The sequence below is a fragment of the Callospermophilus lateralis genome, chromosome 11 (genome assembly GCF_048772815.1).
Source record: "Callospermophilus lateralis isolate mCalLat2 chromosome 11, mCalLat2.hap1, whole genome shotgun sequence".
In the NCBI taxonomy this organism is placed as follows: domain Eukaryota; kingdom Metazoa; phylum Chordata; class Mammalia; order Rodentia; family Sciuridae; genus Callospermophilus; species Callospermophilus lateralis.
The window spans coordinates 10,987,905-11,008,935 of record NC_135315.1 but is presented as its reverse complement, the minus strand read 5'-3'; the positions used below and the strand labels follow the sequence as shown (position 1 = coordinate 11,008,935).

At 36.4% G+C, this 21,031-nt stretch overlaps 1 protein-coding gene across 4 annotated transcripts in view; it reads right to left on the bottom strand.

Annotated features, from left to right (window-relative positions):
* Positions 1-2,871: 2,871 nt before the first annotated feature.
* The window catches only part of LOC143410341 (ATP-binding cassette sub-family A member 6-like), a 53,267-nt gene continuing 35,107 nt past the window's right edge, over positions 2,872-21,031 (bottom strand). For 3 of the 4 annotated variants that reach the window (XM_076871155.1, XM_076871156.1, XM_076871154.1), the window contains 16 exons: positions 20,400-20,573; positions 20,067-20,180; positions 17,965-18,084; positions 16,560-16,637; positions 15,293-15,384; positions 14,285-14,411; positions 13,621-13,738; positions 10,818-10,909; positions 10,222-10,406; positions 9,602-9,677; positions 9,431-9,525; positions 7,112-7,231; positions 6,793-6,933; positions 5,572-5,651; positions 3,381-3,436; positions 2,872-3,252 (listed from right to left, as the gene is read on the bottom strand). In XM_076871155.1, the coding sequence (XP_076727270.1) occupies positions 3,151-3,252; positions 3,381-3,436; positions 5,572-5,651; positions 6,793-6,933; positions 7,112-7,231; positions 9,431-9,525; positions 9,602-9,677; positions 10,222-10,406; positions 10,818-10,909; positions 13,621-13,738; positions 14,285-14,411; positions 15,293-15,384; positions 16,560-16,637; positions 17,965-18,084; positions 20,067-20,180; positions 20,400-20,573 (1,770 nt within the window). In that variant the 3' untranslated portion in view covers positions 2,872-3,150. Of the gene's footprint in view, positions 3,253-3,380; positions 3,437-5,571; positions 5,652-6,792; positions 6,934-7,111; positions 7,232-9,430; positions 9,526-9,601; positions 9,678-10,221; positions 10,407-10,817; positions 10,910-13,620; positions 13,739-14,284; positions 14,412-15,292; positions 15,385-16,559; positions 16,638-17,964; positions 18,085-20,066; positions 20,181-20,399; positions 20,574-21,031 lie in introns of those variants that run through there. The other variant, XR_013092721.1, reaches the window with a different exon arrangement.

Below are 21,031 nucleotides of genomic sequence, written 5' to 3'. Positions count from 1 at the left end.
ACATTGGTATTTTAAGCCTCTAAGTTTAGGGGTGGTATCGGAAAGGCTGATGAATATGCCATCTACATTATATTAAATATATTTATTATCATAAATAATTAAACATAATTCATTGTATAAATGTAAGAGAGACACAACTTTCCATAAAAAAATTTGAGACAGCTTTTTTTATGGATATCTCTGAAAGAACCACTAATAAGAAATCCTTCAAGAAGAAAGAAATAAAACCCAGAAGGAAATAGTTGGATGCTAGAGACTAATCAATATATTTATAAAGTAAATAAATATTTACTGCATGAAATAATAACAATGACTAATTTTTCTCAGGATGAGTGTTGAGGATAGTGGCTATTTATGATATAAAAAAGCAATTATAGCAAGGAGAGACATGATCTGAGCTGAGTTCCCTAGAAAACATAGTCCAAGATGAGGAGAGAGATCCTAATTAACTTCAGAACAGCAGTATCTGCTGGGAGCCATCAGCCAAGTAGGTATGACAAATTCCTTGCCAGCTTACTCCCATGTTGTCTAGTGGAAGGACTTCTGAAAGGTGACCTTGCTCAAGGACCAGGGCAGGATCCGTGTTTAGGGTGTTCCCCCTTTAGAATAGGGCGGTTTAGCATAATAGGAGATTAGGGTGTTCCCCCTTTAGAATAGGGCAGTTTAGCATAATAGGAGATTAGGGTGTTCCCCCTTTAGAATAGGGCGTATCCTGCTGCTGAGTTCCTCTTGAGTGCTTAGGGTCAGACAGTATATTTTGGGAGACAGAAGCCCATGCGGAGGGGATTTTGGCGGAGTAGTGGATTTGGGAGAGAGTGGATTTGGGAGAGAGTGGATTTGACCAGAGAACGTGGATTCCCCCAGAACGTGTTTGTAGACGGCCGGTGTGAGTTCGGGAATAAAGAATTGCTGTTTGAATCTACAAGCTGTGTGGAGACTCGTGATTTGTGCCCAGCCAGAGACTGCTGCAAGTATCCAATATGTAGACACTAGCCCCAGGTGGGGATCTAAATTTAAATTTAAGTTAATTAAGAAGTCCTAATATTTAAAATTCAGTTTCTTTAGCTCTGACATGTAAACAGCTTGGAAGTTATCATTTCTTTCCTTACAAGGTAAAAAAAAAAATATCTAAGAAAACTGAAAATTGATGTTTCTCATACCAATCAGAGGCTGAGGCTTCAGGGCCAGTCATAACCAGAAATCATAAAAACTAACAAATGCGAAGAAATTTGGCCAAGATTAGATTATCTGAGCAGAAGCCACTATAGCCATAAATTGTTAGGGAGGACAACTTAAGTGGTGATTTTGCTATCATGTACATTCCTGAGGTCAACAGTCTTAGGAGGCCAAGAGTGTTAGGGTGTGACTGGAGGAGGGCAAAAGCTATAAGCCTAGAAGATTCTACTCCTAGAGATCTGGCACCAAAGTAGAAAGAGGAGGGAAGAAATACTCTAACCTCTGTCTTCTTCTACCCTCCCATCTCTTCAGCTTCTTCTTAGATCAGCCAAACCCAACTGATATGAATGTATAAAGTACTAACAGCTCCTGAAGAAACAGCAAACTATATATCATTTATCATAGATTTGGAAATGTAACTCCTCAGAGGTAATGATGGTACAGTTTGTATTCCTTATTAGAAATGCTGGGAACCAGAGGGTTTGAAATTTCTTTTTTCTTTTTTGTCAGATTTTTAAAATATTTGCAAATATATAAAATATATTGGAGATGAGACTCAAGTCTAAGAACAAAATTCACTTATGTTTTATATAAATCTCATGCACATATCTTGGAAGCAATTTTGTATAATATTTTTATTGTGCCTGAGATTTTGACTATGACCTGTTATTTGAGGCCAGGTGGGGATTTTCCAATAGTGTCACCATGTTGGTGTTCAAAAATTCTTGGATTTTGGAGCATTTTGAACTTCAAGTTTTCAGATTAGGGGTGTTCAGCACCACATGTGTAAAATATACAGTACAGATAAAATATTTAATTATATAAAAATCTTATAACATGGATAAGAAAAAGATTGAGTAATCAAAATAAATGAACAAGAAATACAAATAACACAAGATTGAATGAAAACATAAAAACCTGCAAACTTATTATAAATTTGAAAGTAAATTAAAATGATTGCAATGGTATATAACTCAGTATGTATATCTTTTTTAAAAATTATGTATACCATATGTTTATAACTATATTAAAAATATACTAAAGAAAAAAGGAAATAGTTAAAGTTTTGTGTGGAAAAATTGTCATATTTTTTATTCAATATTTTAAAATTTCTATATAATTTTCCATTATAAAATTGTCTTTGCTGAGCATAAAAATATCTTTAAGTTAAATGATACATCACCAGAAAATTAAAACAGGAAAAAATTTTTCAAATTTTCATAAGGACATAGTTATTTTTAAGGATAAAAAATATATGTTAAGCTGATATGCAGAAGACATATGTATACCTATATACTATATGCACATATACAAAAATAATGGGAAAATGACCTTATAAGAGTAGCAAATACACATAAAACTATTGATGAGGAAATGAGGTTAATCATGAGAACATAAGCTTAGCATTCAAAGTTTTAAAATTCTGCACAAATATTACTCTGACTCCCCTTTTTCAAAAGGTATACTCAAAGCTTCTTTTCAAATATGCATGTTTGTTCATGTTTTAATTCAAGGGCCTTTTAGTCTCTATGTAAGTCAAAATAATTTTTGTAAAGGTTTTAGGAAAAGAATTTGAGTTGTATTTGTGTATTAAAAAAAATCAACTTGATATAGCAAATCAGCATGAAGCTGTCACGCAGTTTCCTGCTTTTGAAGCACCATCACCTAGTTCAGCAAATGAAAAACAAAGTCATATTTGAAAATGCTTTAAGCTTGTAGTTTTATTTTACAATACCCAGTGTTTGGTTCTTGGGGTGATTTTACCTTTATCAGTATTAATAGTATTGCCTTTATCACAGACTTCTCCCCACCCCTAAGTATAAGAAAAGGAGTAATTTTAAATTTATTCATTTATGGACTACGCATACAACATATACATGATCCTGATATCAAATCATCTTTTAAATCATACACACTGCTAATTGTTACATAAAATAAATGTTCATAGCACATCAGCACATTGGGTTTGAGGTCTTAGGGTTCATCTGAATAAGAAAGAAGTTTCCATCTCATGGTTGTATCAACTTCTTCATCAACATTTCCCAGTTCTGGCCTACTAAAAAGTTCCAGGAATACCTAAAGAGGAGACAAGAAGAAAAGGGAATAATCAGATTATGAACTGTCTTCCAAATAATCAGAAAAAAACACATGTTGCTGGCATGTGAAATTTATAGGGATGAGAGAAATTCAAGTGGTAGACTCACCTTTTCCAGCGTGCACTGAGAGAGGCTATATTCCTCCAGGTTAAAGTTATGTTTAACTGGTGGGAAAAAGAACTAGGTATAGATGCTGGCATTTTATTACCAGGATTTGTTCCTAGTTATATGAACTAAATCTTCAAATTATTAATATAACTGGATAAACCAAATAGACAAATAATTTGCAGAAAGATGATATAATGAACATCATAAATAATTAATATAAATGCATACTTAATTCATCTTGATATTAGTATTTTTTCAAACCTTGTCTGATAATATGTGTTGTGATATTAGCATATGTGTTTGGGGAATTACAAATGTTCCTTTACTGACATATCCTTAATACATGAGGAAGATTTTATTCTTGTTTCACACCCATCTCGAACTCCCCTTAGTAGGTTCTGCCACACCAGGTCTCTGTTAGTCTTCTCCACCACAAACTCTAAATGGCATCTGTCACTGGATTCACATATTCACGGTTTATCAAGTACAGCCTAAGAATCTCCTACATGAAAGGCACTCTCAGATGCCAGAAACAGAACAATAAAGAAACCAGGCAAAACCCTCTGCCTTTGTATTTGCATCTTAGTGGGAATAATATGGGCATTAATCCATGAAACCTTAAGTATATAACAGAGTAAATTATTATAGTGGCTTTGGAGAAAAAGAAAACAGATAAATAAAATAGGGTGTGCTGGGCACTTTTTTAAATAGGATGTTCAGGAAGGTCACAGAAATAAGGTGATCGTTGAGCAGAAACCAGAAACAGTGGAGAAGCAGCTTGGATATTTAGGAAGAATTCCAGAATACAAAGTCCTGAGGCAGGAGCACTATGCCTGTCAGCATTTAGGAAGAGCCAGGAAGTCCATTGTCTAGAGTGAAAGGAGCACAGCAGAGATTACTTATTATCTCAAGCACAATGAACCAGGCACAGTTCTGGGTACTTGAAATTAACTTCTTGAATACTCTGAACAACCTGGCAAAGAGGGCACTGATATTATTCCTCATTGTCGAGATGAGCCATCTAGACAGGCAGTTATCAAGCAATTTTTACCTAATGTCTCTTGGGTAGGAAGCAACAGCAGTGGCATGGGAACCAATAAGACTGGCCCTGGATTCTGAACTCTTCACCACTATGCTGTGCTGAGAAATTACACCACACTGGTCTGCTGCTGAGAATGACCCACTTGAAAGCAGAAAAATGATAGCAAGTAGCAAGAGAAATTATGCTCAGTCACGGAATGGCCTGAGCTATCATTCAAAGCCACAGGAAGGCTGAGAACACCAGCACAGATATGAGGTGGTTGATGGACAAATGGAAGGTTTCTCTATTGCTTTCCTTTTATTAGTGAAATATAAAACAAGGACATCAACTGAGGGAGGAAAGTGAGAAGGAGGTGGATATGGAAGGAGAAGAGGGGTGAAGCACTCATTGGGACACGTGATCTGAAGGACTGTGTATAAGTAGGAAAAGCAAGCCACACCAAAGGGCTTTATGAGGGTAATGTTGCAGAAGCCCAGTAAAATGGTCAAGCATGGCTGTGTGTTTTCACGCAGTTTCCCTGGAGATTAACCTCCTTCCAGACAGCTGGATTAATTATTGACATGATTTGATTGGGAGGGATCCCCTGAAAAACTCATGTGGTAATGCAGAAATATTTAGAGATGAAATGATTATAAGAGATATAAACTAATAGTGGATTAATTCATTTGATGGATTATTCACTTGAATGGATTGCTGGGTGGTAATTGTAGTCAGGAAGGGTGTGGCCAAAGGAAGTAGGTCACTAGGGGTGTGCCATTGGAGACTATATCTATCCCTGGCTCCTTGCTTTTTGTATTTGCTTCTGGGCTGACACAAGCTGACAGGCCTCCTCCATCAAGCCCTTCCACCATGATGTTCTGCCTCACTGTAGTCCCAGAGCAATGGAATTGGCCCATATGAACTGAACCTCTGAAACAGTGACCTCAGAATTGAAAATTTCTTCCACTAAATTGTTATTGTAAGGTATTTTGGTCACAGCTATGGAAAGTGACTAACACACCTATCATCATCTACACTTACCATTCTTAAAAATCAGCCCTGCTGGGTCTGTTTAAAAAATATATCATACAACCAATCACCTCCAACTAAATTACTGTCCAAGTATGAATTGATCCTTCAAGACTTTTGTTTAAATATGGTCATTCTTACCTGTTTCTAATTTGTAAAAGGCCTGAGATAGAGGGTAAACATCTGCCATGGGCAGCTTAAAGGTCAACAAGGAAGAAAACCTGGGAACAGGAAAATGTCATCTTCAACTCAGAATCTCCATTGAGGGGAAAGACAAACATCAAAATAAATACTGCTATTATCACTAATTTCCTTTTTTAAAACAACAATTTTCTTTTTAGAATAAAAATGATCATTTATCATTCATCAATGGAAAAATTTAATCAGTTTTGGTACCTTGCTATTGTAGATTCTTCTAGTAATGATCTGGCATAGTTACATATTATGCTGAGTTTACACAAACTGTTTACTTGTTACAAAAAAAATATTCTAAACTTTTCCCTTTGATGAGTTTCAATTATATCGATAACAATCTCAAATGAAAGTTCAGACTTGTCACCAGAAAGCTAACTTGTAAAGAGAGATTGAAGCTGGGAGAAAGGGACACAAAAGACCTGAAGACTTCACTGGCCTCAAAGGAACAGTCAGAATTGATTTGGGACATCTTGTTTCCATGTACTACTTCTGGTTGCACAATCTCATGCCCTCTTCTCAGCTCTTTCCCAAATAGAGGTTGGTGCTCCCACATGGCCCAAAGGTTGACCACACCCACAGGACAGGCTCCCTACAGACCAGTCCCTGCTCCTTCCATCTTACCATCCATGGTCTTTCCATGTATATCAAAACCTCTTGTCTAATCTATGACACCAAAATTCTAAGAACAGGGCTGAGTTACATGCCCTGAAGCATATCTTAGATAGACAATTACATTTTCACTTTGCTAAAATAAAAATAGCAATTTTTCTATCCTGTATCTTTGATGTACTTGTCTTAAAATCAGCTCCCACTCAATCTTCTTGGTCTCCCCCAATGTCACTCGTGCGCGAGCGCGCGCGCACACACACACACACACACACTATAACACACACACACACATACACACACAGACTCCTTTCTTTTCTTCATATGAAAGCATGAAAATTCCATCAAAGGGAGATTCTTTATCTTGATTGCAGTTTCTTTTATATTGTGAAGGGCTACAGGCCAACTCCCAAGCCTTTTCTAATAAGGAAGAGTCAACAAATCCTTTCCTGAGGTCCCTAACTATGATTTGAAGTGAAATCACAATGAAGTTCTCCCAGAGCAAAAAAGAAACCTGAGGGTAAAGCCCACACCTTTCTCCAAAATCAGAACCCTTTTCACCTTTCCTGTTGTGCAGCCTGGGGGAAAAGATTCAGAATCTCGGTGTGGACCAAAGGTACTTGAGAAGGCTCCTTCACTTTGAGTTCTAGAATGTAATCTTTGCCAAATTTTCTTTTCAGGTGTTGGATGGAACCAATGCATCTATGGGTAAGAAGGAGAACATGTTGGAAAAAACACTACCACTAACATTTGATGCAATTCTTCAATTTCCAAGGTAGTGGAAAGGGAAAGGAAAGGCTCCAGCTGCTCACTGCAGTTCTGCCCTTTCCACAGGGATTCTGTCTTAGGTGTCAAGTGCAGGCTCTGGAGTGACACCCACCTCAGCCTTCCAGACACCATGATGGCCACACGGTCACACAGAGCCTCAGCCTCAGCCAGGTAGTGGGTGGTCAAGAGGACACTCTTCTCAGTGTTCTTAACAGCTGCCTGGATTGCCTGCCTGAAGTGAGCCAAGACAAAATTTAAAACAAAAATACAGAAAAACAGTGAGCAAGAGAGAGAGAGCGAGAGAGAGCGAGCGAGAGAGAGCAAAATGAAGGAGAAATTTCATAGATAAATTTTTAAATCTACTTTAAAAATATCGTAATTAAAAAATATCAGGGAAAAGTGAATACTATGTTTTGATAACCTAAAGAAAAGTTTTTAATATTTTTAAATATGCTAATGGTGTTGCTATACCTTTTTAAAATAATTTAATAATTATTATTTATTATTAAATTATTAAATAATTTAAGTAATTCTCTTTATCTTTTGAAGATACTAACTGAAATATTTATAAAAAAAAGGATAAGGTGCCTCATATTTCATTCAAAATAATTAAAGGGTAGGGAAAGGAAGTAGGTGAATGTGTTAGTTAAATATCAAGGTGGCCTGATATTGTTAACTACTGAAACTCAGTGGTGGATATAACAGATTTGTAAATCATTTTATGTACATTTGCATAAAATTTCCATAATAGAGGATTTTTTAAAGTTGAAAAATATTGGATTTTCACAAATATGAAACTGTACTGAAGGTTTTATTAATCCAGAGAGTAACTCATAGAAAATAAAGTAAGAGGAAAAGACCGGAAAATTGAATAAACAATTTTATAAATTAAAAGGGGAAGAAAGGAGGGGCTGGAGTTGCAGCTCAGCTGTAGAGTGTTTGCCTCGTACATGTGAGGCACTGGGTTCTATTCTCAACACCACATATAAATAAGTAAATAAAATAAAGATCCTTCAACAACTAAAAAGTATTTTTTAAAAAGGGTGAAGAAAGGAAATGATGTCAGTAAATTAACAGTCTCTAGGAAAAGAGAGTAGAAGGAGATAAAGGAAAAAGATAATCTCAAAAATTAAAAGTCACAATTAAAATATATTCCAAATTAAAATACCCCAAACTCCAAACTCCAACAAAATATTTAGGATCTTTCTTAAGCCTAAAAACTATAAGAATATGATGCAGATTAGGATCACATATTTGCAAACTTTTTTTTTGCTCAATAATATGAATTATCTTTGCTATGGTTTGAATCTTGAATGTCCCCAAAGGTCCATAGGTTAAGGCTTGATGCCTAGGGTGGTGCAACTGGGAGGAGGTGGGACCTTTAAGAGGTGGGGCGCCTAGTGGGAGTCTTTGTGTCCTCTGGGGCTTGTCTTCCTAAAGAGATTGTAGAACCTCAGCTCCCTTCTTGCTCTCTTGCTTTCTTTGCCCTGGCTTGTGAGGTGAGCAGTTTTGTTCTGTCACACGTTTCCACCATTACGTGCTGCCTTGCCACAGGCACAAAGCAATGAGGCAAAGTGATCATGCACTGAGCCTCCAAAGAGATGAGCTAAATAAATCTCTTCTCTTCAAAGGTGATTCTCTCAGGTGCCGCAGTCCGGCTGGGGGGGGGGGGGGTGACGAATGACTTGTGTACGTTGATGCAGCAGGAGTGGAAGCCGTTTATTCTAGAATAAGAGCGGTATTTAAACATTTTACACAGCTTATCTAATTAGCATAAAATAGATACAGCAGTCAACCAATAAGGAATCTCCACACTTAATGGCTTGCTTTTGTTACTTCACAAACCACTCCCTCTGGCATTTTGCCAGGCGCCATCCAGACTTGTTTACAGACTCTAACACTCAGGTATTTATTATAATGATAGCTGATGAATAACTAACACATGATCTTTCCATTACTGTGAAAAATACCTAGGAGAATAAAATTAAAAGGAAGACAAGTTTATTTTGGCTCAGTTTTGGAAGTTTCAGTCCATGATCAGTTGGCTCTGTTGCTTTGGGGCCTGTGGCAGGGTGGAACATCATGGATCACATGGTAGTATGTGATAGAGAAAAGCTGATCACTTCAAGGTGGCTGGGAAGGAAGAAGATAGGAGAGGCTAGCATCCCAGTATCCCATACAAGGGCATGCCTCCAATGACCAAACTTTCTTCCACTAGGTCACACCACTCAATAGCATCACAGGTTGGGGACTAAGCCTTCAGGGACCATTAGGGGACGTTCAAGATCCAAACTATAGCAGCAGATTAGTACACAGTCTCCACTGAATCAGAGACCAATAGATTTGAGGGGATGATTTCCAAGATCAGTTTATAAGCACAACTTCACACAACGATTATACTCATGGCTCTGAGGCCTACGATAATGCTCACCAAATCTGTTGTTGCCCTGTTGGATCTATGCCTGTAGAGGGTTCATCCAGAAGCAAGATGGGTGAATTTCCCAGGATGCTCAGCACAAAACATAACTGCAATGTAGAGAAACACCCCTGTTTGGCTCCATGCCATGCAAGCCCTCAGAAGAACATCAAATATCACATGTACCTTTTTCGTGGTTCCTGATGCTAATTTCTGCACTGGAACATTTAGCTGCTCATACAGGTTGAAAGCATTCACAAGTCTGATAGAAAACAGGATAAATATATAAGGACAATCAGGAATTTCTGGAAAATGCAAGTCTACAATTCTAACAGAACTGAAGGAACATATGGCCATACTATTCTCAAAATGCTAAGTCATGCCCAACACTTTAAGTCATGGTAAAGAAAAAAAAAACTATTTACTTTGGAATACAATAGTTTTCAACTAAAAAAAAAAAGAGTTTTAAAGAAAAACTAAAATTCTAGAAATCTGAATGAGAAACTGAAAATGGATGTTTATTCAGTTTCCAGTTTTTTTATTAGAAAAACTAAAATTAATGGTTATTCATGATTTCATTAACTTTCATTAACTTAACTTTGGCAATAATTTATATAATCATTTTTTAAAATTCCCTCTTTCAGGGATGCAGGAAACCACGTCTTGTCCTTCATCCCTTTTCTACCACCAATGCTCTGAAAAGGTGTAAATGCCTTCCCACTCTCCACTCTTTGTTAGTGAGTTCATCATCAATGATACAGTTTCCCTGCCTCTTGGCAAAAAGGAATCGCAGGACCTCTCTGTACCGTGAAATGACAATGGCAGCGTCCTCTTTCTGCAGCCCTTTCACAGTGGCATACACCTCCAGGTGTTCCTTCATTGTCAGGGTGGGCCACAGCACATTCTCCTGAGGACAGTACCCCAGGAACTTGACCATGCCATCTCCCTGCTGACCCAGAAATGACTTGCATTCCCCAACTCTCAGTTCCACCTACAAAGGTAAAACAGTTTTAAAAACAGCGGTACAAGTAATCAAAAAACTGACACATAGCTAAAAAATGCCTAAACTGTCAGATCATCAAAGGAATACCCTAGAAATCACTTCATATTTATTACGAAAGCATGTACTCTATTAATATAAAATTACATTCTGGCATGTAGGGAGTTGGGAGGCCTAATAAGCCTCAGGGGTTTCCAAGATATTGTGATGAAGAAAAGGTATTTGGTTTCTGGGGACATCCCAACTTCTTTTATAAACCTTTAAATGCCTGGAGAAAGTAATAAAAGAGGGAAAATAAAAATATCCAAAATACAAAAAACTATAGACTTACAATGATATAACCTATATTGATCATGAAATTTCTGTGCTGGAATTGGAAGGCATTTCTTTGCTTCTCAGTACCTGTCCTGCTGTTGGCTTTGTGATCCCAGCTATCATCCTAATAGAAGAACTTTTACCAGCACCATTGGGTCCTAGCAATCCCAAAACTTCACCTGCAAAAAAGAATCAGTTTATTAATAGTGGAAGTGAATTCACAGTTTACATAAACCTGTTTCTTCAATGTAATCACATCTGTGCAGCTGACAGAATCATTTTATAATTTGTAATATATATGTAATCCATGTTGCCAAAACATTAATTCTTATGATTATATAAAATATTAGCAAAAAGTTTATAAAGTTGATGTCAATACATTTATCTTCATTCACTGAGACTTCCTATTTCCATTAAAAATGTACCCAAATTGTTTTCTTTAGTAGTACAGACATAAATGATTCCTATACCTGGGAAGTCAAGGACACTTCATCCCAAATCCAATCACCCATGCCCAAACTACTATGACCATTCATCCAAGCAGATATAAATTGCCCCCTACTCAAATTCAGGAACAGTAGTAGCCAGCATGTGTATTCTCAAAATATAAATTAAACAATGACACAGGCCTGCTAAAAGTACTCCAGTTGCAGTCCTTAACTTGGAATGAAATATAAATTTCTTTTTTTTCATATTTTTAAATTTTAAATTGATTTTTAAAAAACAAATGACAGCAGAGTGCATTACAATTCTTATTACACATATATAGAACAAGTTTTCATATCTCTATTTGTATTAAAGTATGTTCAATTCATGTCTTTATACATGTACTTTAGATAATGATGTCCATCACATTCCACCATCCTTGTTAACCCCTGCCTCCTCCCTTCCCCTCTCACTCCTCTGCTCTATCTAGAGTTCTTCTATCCCTCCCTACCCCACTATGAATCAGCCTCCTTGTAGCAGAGAAAACATTTGGCATCGGTTTTTTGGGGATTGGCTAACGTCACTTAGTATTATCTTCTCCAACGCCATCCATTTACCTGCAAATGCCATGGTTTTATTATCTTTTATTGCTGAGTAATATTCCATTGTGTATATATGCCACATTTTTTTAATCTATTCATCTATTGAAGAGCATCTAGGTTGGTTCCACAGTTTAGCTATTGTGAATTGTGCTGCTATAAACATTGATGTGGCTGTGTCCCTATAGTATGCTGTTTTTAAGTCCTTTGGGTATAGATCAAGGAGAGTGATAGCTGAGTCAAATGGTGTTTCTACTCCCAGATTTCCAAGGAATCTCCATACTGCTTTCCATATTGGCTGCACCAATTTGCAGTCCCACCAGCAATGTATAGTGTACCTTTTTCCCCACATCCTCGCCAACACTTATTGTTGTTTGTCTTCATAATAACTGCCATTCTGACTGGAATGAGATGATATCTTAGCTCTTGGATAGGCAGAATTAATATTATAAAAATAACTATACTATCAAAAGCACAAAAGTATCTATAGAAATAGAAAAAGCAATCATGAAATTCATTTGGAAATATTGAGACCCAGAAGAGCTAAAGCAATCCTTAACAGGAAGAGTGAAGCAGGTGGCATCCCTATATCAGACCTTAAACTATATTACAGAGCAATAGTAACAAAGACAGCATGGTATTGGCACCCACCAAAACAGACTGGTAGACCAATGGTACAGAATAGAGGACACAGAGAGGATCCCACAAAATTACTATTATCTTATATTAGACAAAGGTGCCAAAAACATGCACTGGAGAAAAGATAGCCTCTTCAACAAATGGTGCTGGGAAAACTGGAAATCCAGATGCAACAAAATGAAATTAAACCCCTATCTCTCACCAGACACAAAACTCAGCTCAAAGTGGATCAAGGACCTAGGAATTAAACCAGAGATTCTGAGTCTAATAGAAGAAAAAGTAGGCCCTAATCTTCATCATGTGGGGTTAGGCCCCGATTTCTTCAATAAGACTCCTATAGTGCAAGAATTAAAATCAAGAATCAATAAATGGGATGGATTCAAACTAAAAAGTTTCTCCTCAGCAAAAGAAACAATCTGTGAGGTTGCATCTTGGGAGCAAATCTTTAACCCTTACACATCAGATAGAGCACTAGTCTCTAGGGTATATAAAGAACTCAAAAAGCTAAGCACCAAAAAAAAAAAAAAGAAATAATCCAATCAACAAATGGGCCAAGGACCTGAACAAACACTTCTCAGAAGAGGATATACAATCAATCAACAAATATATGAAAAAGTGTTCATCATCTCTAGGAATTAGAGAAATGCAAATAAAAAATATTCTGTTTTTAAAAGCTTATCCCACTCAGCCCCACCCATCATTTGATTTCCTCCCTTCTATTCTCAGATGCACCCTCTGGCCTCTCTGAGACACAAAAGCTCCTGATGCGTTGATATGAATCCCTGCCCTTGAAGTTTCCTCTACCTGGGTGCTCTTATCTTTTAATGCTCACATGGACTCACATCTTCTTATCACCAGATCTGGCTTTACTGTCACTGCCCTAATATGTCTTCCCTGACCTTAACCACACACTGTTCCACATCATTCATGTCGTTTAAAATATTTCAGTTTTCCACATTAACTTACTTGATATCTGATAATTTTCTTTGTAAGTTATTTTATTTATGGATTCTTTGTAGGATGTAAAACTTGCTAGGCTAGAATATTTGCCTATTTTCTCCATAATTATTTTTCCAGATCCTAAAATAATCCCTGGGAAACTTAAAAAAGGATGTCAGATAAATGAGTGAATGAAGGCCTTTGCAAATTAAACAATGCTGACAGCATAGATGCTCAGTGGATATTTCTAAATACAAGTGTCATTCAAAAATGTGGTTATCACAAACCTTTTTTCACACAGAAAGAGATATTTCTTGCTGCTATTTTCTTCTTCCTCTTTGAAAAGCAACTTTTCCTCTGGCCTGCATACTCTTTGTGTAGACAGCTGGCAATTATGACTGGATTCTAGAAAAGATAACAGCATGATGTGTTGCTATGATCTCCCTGCTAGGACCTTTCATGACTTATGTCATAGACAAGACCATATTTTGAAAGAGTAATCCATAATGTTAATTACAAATGTAATATGCATTCATTAGCATGAATAGTGTCCAATTTCTAAATAGACTGAGAAAATATGAATGACCTTGCCAGAACAGAGTGGCCAAGCTCATGGAAACATCACGACCTCCAACTCACAGAATGAAAGACTAACCCTTAAAATCTTAATCTCCAATTAGTATTTTATAACAAATCTCACATGAATTATTCAACTCAAGAAGATTTTTCGGTTTTAAAAGGCAAGCACTAGTTGTCAAAACTCATTTTCTCAAAAGAAGAATAAAATCATTATGTTTTGTGTTCTTTTATCTTCCAAAGAAGTGTCTGCATATTTAAGGATTAAAAACACACCAAACTCCAAACATTAAAAACGAAAACCAAGATATGGAACTCTAAGTTGGATACTTCTTGGGTATTTCCAGTAACATGCATAATTTCTTGCTTTTCTACCTCATTTACGTTTGAAGTGGTCAGGGCACTTGATGCTCTCATTCTTTCTGCTTGAACATCTTCATCTTCATCTTCATCTACATGTATTTCTGGATTAAGTGGAACATTTTGAATTTGTGGGGAGATTCTGGAGAAAAATTGAAATGTTACATGTGGTTTTCCACTTGTCAAAGACATATCAAAAGTCAGTGTTTTAGCCAGATGTGGTGGTGCATGCCTGTAATTCCAGCAGTTCAGGAGGCTGAGGCAGGAGGATTGAGAATTTAAAGCCAACCTCAGCAACTCAACAAGGCCTTAAGCAACTCAGCAAGACCCTGTCTCTAAATAAAATATAAAAAGGACTGGAGATGTGACTCAGTGGTTAAGCACCCCTGAATTGAATCCCTGGTACCAAAAGAAAAACAAAGTCAGTGTCCCTGTAATTTTCCAAGTGTCCTTTCTTTTATTAGACTGGTGGTGATTATAACTGCCAGTGTTTCTTCTGCTTTGCTGAGAACTCCTGTCCCACTAGCCAGAATCCCTCTCTTCCAGTAAGTGGATTTGACCTTTCAAACTCATCAGCAAATACTGCTCCTTCCTCTTGACAATGCAACTCATTCTCATGCCTCTGCTTGCTCTGAGCCCATCTTCATCAGGCGCATTGTGTCAACATCTTTCACTGCTCAGTCTTTCCAGAGTCCCTCCACTTGTGAAATACTGTGAACTACTTTGCTAAATCAATTCATCCTACCTAGTCTGTTCAAGAGTGCACACTCTTGGATGGGCTAATGGTGTGTTTGGGTGCTCGTCATATTTTTGAGAAACTAAAGTCTCCCTCAGCAGCTTAGAGGCCAAGTTCTCCCAGGACTCTGAATTCCTGGCAGTAAATCAGAAATCCATTGATCATAATGCCAAACATCATACTGCTTAGATTGTACACATAAATCCATAATCACAAGCTGATAGTACAGCCACCATCTAGGAACACTAAAGTATGATATCAAATATAAAATTAAAGATTTTACCAACCTGAAAACAGGATCTTTTCTTATTACTTTCTGTCCACATTTTAGTTCCATGCATCTTAGAATAAACACCAATAGCAAAGCCTGGACATAAGGCTAAGAGACAAGAAAAGAGTTTTATTTAACATCAGTTCAGAAATGTAACTTAAACATTCATGTGAAATTGATGGTGTTTGTCAGGTAACATTGTTGTGAATTCTTATAAGTCTGTGGGCAAACCTAGTTATTTAGTCACAATCTGTCTTAGCTGAACCTGCCTCCTTTGTTCTGCTCACAACCCACATTCAGTCTGTCAGTAAATTCTGCCTGCTTCATCTTCAAAATTATTCATAAGTTAACTACTTCTCACCCCTACTGTGTTATTCCTACCTGGGTCATTATTATTTGTCATCTGGATAATTACAACATGTTCCCACCGGGTCTCTCTCAGCTCCTCTTAACCTACACATCCCTTCTCACCACAGTCACCAGAGCTATTCTTCAATACGTAAGTCTGATTGTACCTCATTGCCTAAGACCCTTCAGACTCCTCCATTACTCAAAGTAGTGTTGCTGTCCTTAGAGTGGCCCAGACTGCTCTGTGTGGCCCCTTCTCTCAACTCTACACTTGTTCCACTGCCTCTGTGACTATCTCTCCTATGACTCTGCCCCTTGCTTGCTCTGCCTAAACCACACTGGCCTCCCAGATGACCCAGGGACAAACAAAGGTCACTCCTGCCATCTTCTGGAATGTTGTTCTCGAAGCCTTTCCTGACCACCCATCTAACACAGTACATATAATTTAATTAGATTACCACCTATCTACTTCACCCAAATATAAGGTCTCTGAGAACAGGGATATCTATGTTTTTTTTTACACCTAGAGAAGTCTGACACAGAGTATTTAAAAATAGTAGTTTTTCTCAGCCTGAAATTGCTAACATAATCATTTTTCTATTTCATTCTTGTTCAACTTTTGTCTTTTCATCTAATTTCCAAAGATTTAATTTATATTGTATCTGTATTTTTTTTTACAAGCTTTCTTAAATACAGTGGAGACAGTAAACAGGAGAAACAAAAATTAATTTTATGTTGAATTCTGGTCTTATACCTTCTAATCATGCATATAAGAAGTAATTCTAAGGTTTAAGTTTATATCCAAATGTAATTGATTTATGTAAGACTTTATTTGAAACACTTTCAGAGCCGGTATATCCTAGACAAGATCATATAGTTATAGTAAATGACAGCCATTCAAAAGAGTATGTGGTGAGGTAATAAGATCCTCTTACTATTAGGCACACTAGAAGATCAACAGCACTCAGGTGAAATTTGAATTCTTGAAATTCTTCGTGGTATTCCTGTCCTCTCTGAAAAGGCCAAAAAAGGGGTGGGAGCTAAGTGAAAATCATCTTCTTTATAATTTGTACTTAAATAATATGAAATTTCACAAGTTGACTTGACTGATTTTTCATTAAGCTCAATTCCTCTATGTACATTAGAGACAAATTCTCAGCAGAGAAACAGGGAAACCTCTTACTCAAGTCTCTATTTCTCAATGAGCAGGCAACCTCCTCTCCTCTAATTAAAACAAAACAAAGCCAAAAAACAACTCTGGGCTTAAAAACCAAAACATTTGCTGAAATTCCACTGAAGTCATGACAGAGAGAGGTGTAGGCAGCGTGAAAATAGTGTCCCACAAAAGCCTGTTCACAGGGTTACTTCTCCCCACATGGTGACCATTTCCCATCATAATAAATAGCACTATCATGTTATTCTTTCTTCATCAGTCAATTCATTCAGAGAGTAACTCATTCCTCCTAATATGTGATAGATCTAGATTAATGGATTTTCCCTTGCTGGTTTCTATTTGTATTTTAAAAGCAAAATGCTTTAAGCAAAGGGCTGAGTATATAGTCAAGAACTCCAGACATCCCTCAGTTGATGGAGAAGTATTTTTGTTCTGATGCCTTTGCTTCCCTCTGCAGAACATGCTTACTCCCTGCCTCACTCCCTGACACATTAACTCTTAATTATCCTTTAGGAATGTATGGGAACATCAAGTCCCCAGAAGAATTCTGACTTTCCAGAGCACATTGGCTGAACTTTGCATGTTCTCCCTTGGCCCTCTGCCCTTCTCCTTTGTAACCTTTAAGTTTGTTGTGTTCACTTTCTGGAAGTTGATCTTTGTCTCCTCTAAACTCTGTGAAAGGAAGGACTATGAGATCTTGTTAATCAGGTGTCCTAATGCTTAGCAGAATAGTATTTGATACCTGTTTTTGAATACCTAGATGGTAGGATGCATGAATTTATCCTCAGAGTGGATAATGAATACTCATTGACCCAGAGAGCTCTTTTAAATCTGATGTTAGATTTCAATAGCATTTAATGGGGCATATATTTTTGCAAGGTGCAAAGGAGAAGGCTTTTTTTTAACAGCTTTATGAGGATCAATTTTCATGCCATAATATTTTCCCATTTTAAGCACACAATTCCAGGATGTTTGTAAGTTTACAAAGCTGTGGAGAATCATACTTCAAGTTTAGAACATTTTAGTCATCCCAGAGAAATACCTCATGGTCATTTTATATCACGTCCAATTCAAACTAATCCACTTTCTATCCTTGTAGATCTTGGAGAAGCACTTCCATAGGCTACATATACATTATCAAGGACACAGATGGTAAGACTTCTTACCTTTGACAGGAAGAGTAGAAATACTTCCAAAGTAGATGATGGAAGTAATATCATGCTGACAATGATCACAGTTATGTTGAAGTCACTGATTAAAATGATGTAAGGCATGACAGTCAAGACCTACAAGGAAAGTCCAAATGTATTACATCAAACACACTCAGCCCATAGACACTTAAGAAATCATTAAGGCATAAAGGCTCTTATCACATATATCAGAATTTCACCCCATGCAAACATACTTACATGCCATCACTGTGTCCACTTCCAGAGAAAGAAAGGAGGAGGAGTTTTGTTAATGAGAATACACATGATTTTTTAACTTCCCAACAGAAAATTTTATCTTTTTAAATATGTATTAATTGCGCATATTAATGTGTTCATTGTGACTTTCTTTTTCTTTTCCATCTTTTTTATTGGTCCTAGGGATTGAACCCAGAACCCAGGTCTCACTCATTCTAAGCATGTGCTTTACTACTGAGCTATACCCGCAGCCCCAGTGGTATTTGAACATATGAATATGGCATGTATTGCCTAATCAGGGGAACCCCTTCTGTTTGGAACCTTTGAACTCCTCTCTTCTAGATATTAATAAAATACATAATAGATTGTTGTGAACTTTAGTCAACCTACTGAGTTGACTACCTTTATTTGCCTTCCCTTTTTTGTCCTTTCCAACCTCCAGTAATCACTAATCTACATCCAAAGTAACTATTTTTTTTAGCTTCTACATATGAGAGAGAACATAATGGCATTTTTTTTGTGTGTGTGTGTGTGTCTGGATAATTTCACTCAGCATACTGCCCTCCAAGTTCATTCATTTTGCTGCAAAAACCAAAATTTCATTGTTTTTTTTTTTGCATCAGGAATTGAACCCAGGGGTGCTTGAACACTGAACCACCCTCTCACCCCTTTTTATTTTGAGACAGAGCCTCACTAATTTGCTTAGGGCAACAAATTGAGCAACAAATCTTCCATAGATGAACCTCTTGGTACATTCCAGATCCAAACCATGACAGTTCATATGAACTGATAAACATATTTCAATTCTAATTTTTTTTGTGGAGAGGGTACTGAGCCATATCCCAGCCTTATTTATTTATTTATTTATTTTTATTTAGAGACAGTGTCCTGCTAAGTTCCTTATGGCCTCGCTAAGTTGCTGAGGTTGGCTTTGAACTCATGATCCTCCTGCCTCAGTCTACTGAGCCACTGGGATTACAGGCAGGTGCTACCTCTCCCAGCTTCAATTCTAATTTTTAAATAAGTATATTCTACTAGATCTTGATAGACTACGTCTGCAAAGATTGTCTGAAGGTCTGTGTGTATATACTTGAATGCTTTTGGTGGTGTTTTGAGTTAATCTAGGTAATTTTTGAATATTTTGTGATCTGTCTCAGTGAAGTTATTACTTTCAAAATCAAATCTATTTCTGATATATAAATCAAAGATTATAAATGGGGTGCCATGTGATATTTCAATACATGTATATATTATGTAATGCTTAAATCAAGTTTAAGCATTTGCTCTATTTTCTCAAATATTTAGCATTTTTTATGGTGGAAATGTTCAAAATCTTTTTTTTTTCTAAGACACTAGAAGATGGGGGAAAAAGTCCAATGTTTATGAAATACAAGATTGGAGTTCAAAACTCTAGGTGTAAATTTGTAAGTTTTAATGTCTTAGACTTATGTTTAAGTTTTCATTTAGAAACAAGTGAGACTAGGATGAGTTTTTGTTTTAGTGTTGCCAGGAAGCCCCATATTGTGAAGTATCTATACACTCAATAGTGTATTTTATATTTCAGGACTTCTATTAAGTATTTCATGAACTCTCTAGAAAGGGTTGTAACTAAATTATTTAGAAACATCACTAACTTGATACCATGAGTTACCTTTGCCCTCCTTTCGACAGTGCAATTTTAAAGTGCAGGTTTAAGTACCCCTTATCTGAAATTCTTGGGACCAGAAATGTTTGGGTTTGGAGCATTTTGGATTTTGAGATTTAACTTCTATTGTTAAGACAAGTTACTTAAGACAAAGGTGACTATGTGGGATATTACATTGACAGTTCAGAAATAAATATATCTCTAGATGTGCACTTACAACATAGAAGCAAAATGACCAGAGGCCACTGTTTTTTCTCCTCTTACGAAAAATAAATGATATCACATATGTCAGGAAAATAAGAGAAGCTGAATAACCAAGTGATACAACAACCTGAAGAAATACAAAAAAAAATCAGGATCAAAAAATGAAATATTATCTGAAGAAATAAAATCACATTACAAATATTTTAAAGATATTTTGTTGCACATGAACTTTGCAAGCATTTTTTGGTTTATGGTAAAATAAAGATGAAATTACCATCATTATAGAAAACTTAATGTTAAAATTCATTATTAATTACCTTAAAAATCTATGTAATATGTTACTTACCATAGCAAATATACCTTGACTTGTAACAGAAATGCCCATTTTGTTTGTTATGCAGATGATTAAATACATTAAAAGGAGAATTAAATTGAAGAGGTTAACATCCACCACTGCCTGTCCACACCAGTAAGCAGAGGGGTAGAGGCCTGAAATCCATAGCTGAGAACTGGCTTTTTTCTGATGAGAGAACACAGAATGTATATATAGGTTCAAGTAAAATGCAAATAAAAAAGAAATAAATTGGAAGAATTTTTAAGATATATAATCTAACCTTCTAATTTTTAAAAAATAATATGTAGTGTATATAAATACATATAATTATTATGCTGTATGTGTGTGTATAAATGTATGTGTGTTTACTATTTGCATACTGTGTGTTTGTAGTTTACATATTAGTCAGGAAACTGAGGTCTACAGATACAGTTACATAAAAGTGGCCATTTTTAAAATGTGCTTTGTTTTATTTGGTAGGTTTTATTTTATTTATTTTCTATTCACTATTCAGATATTTTCTCAAAGCATTAAGCTCGGGGGTGGGGATATGGCTCAAGTGGTAGCATGCCAGTTGAGCACTGGGTTCAATTCTCAGCACCACGTAAAAATTTAAAAAAAAGAAGATATTTGTGTCCACCTAA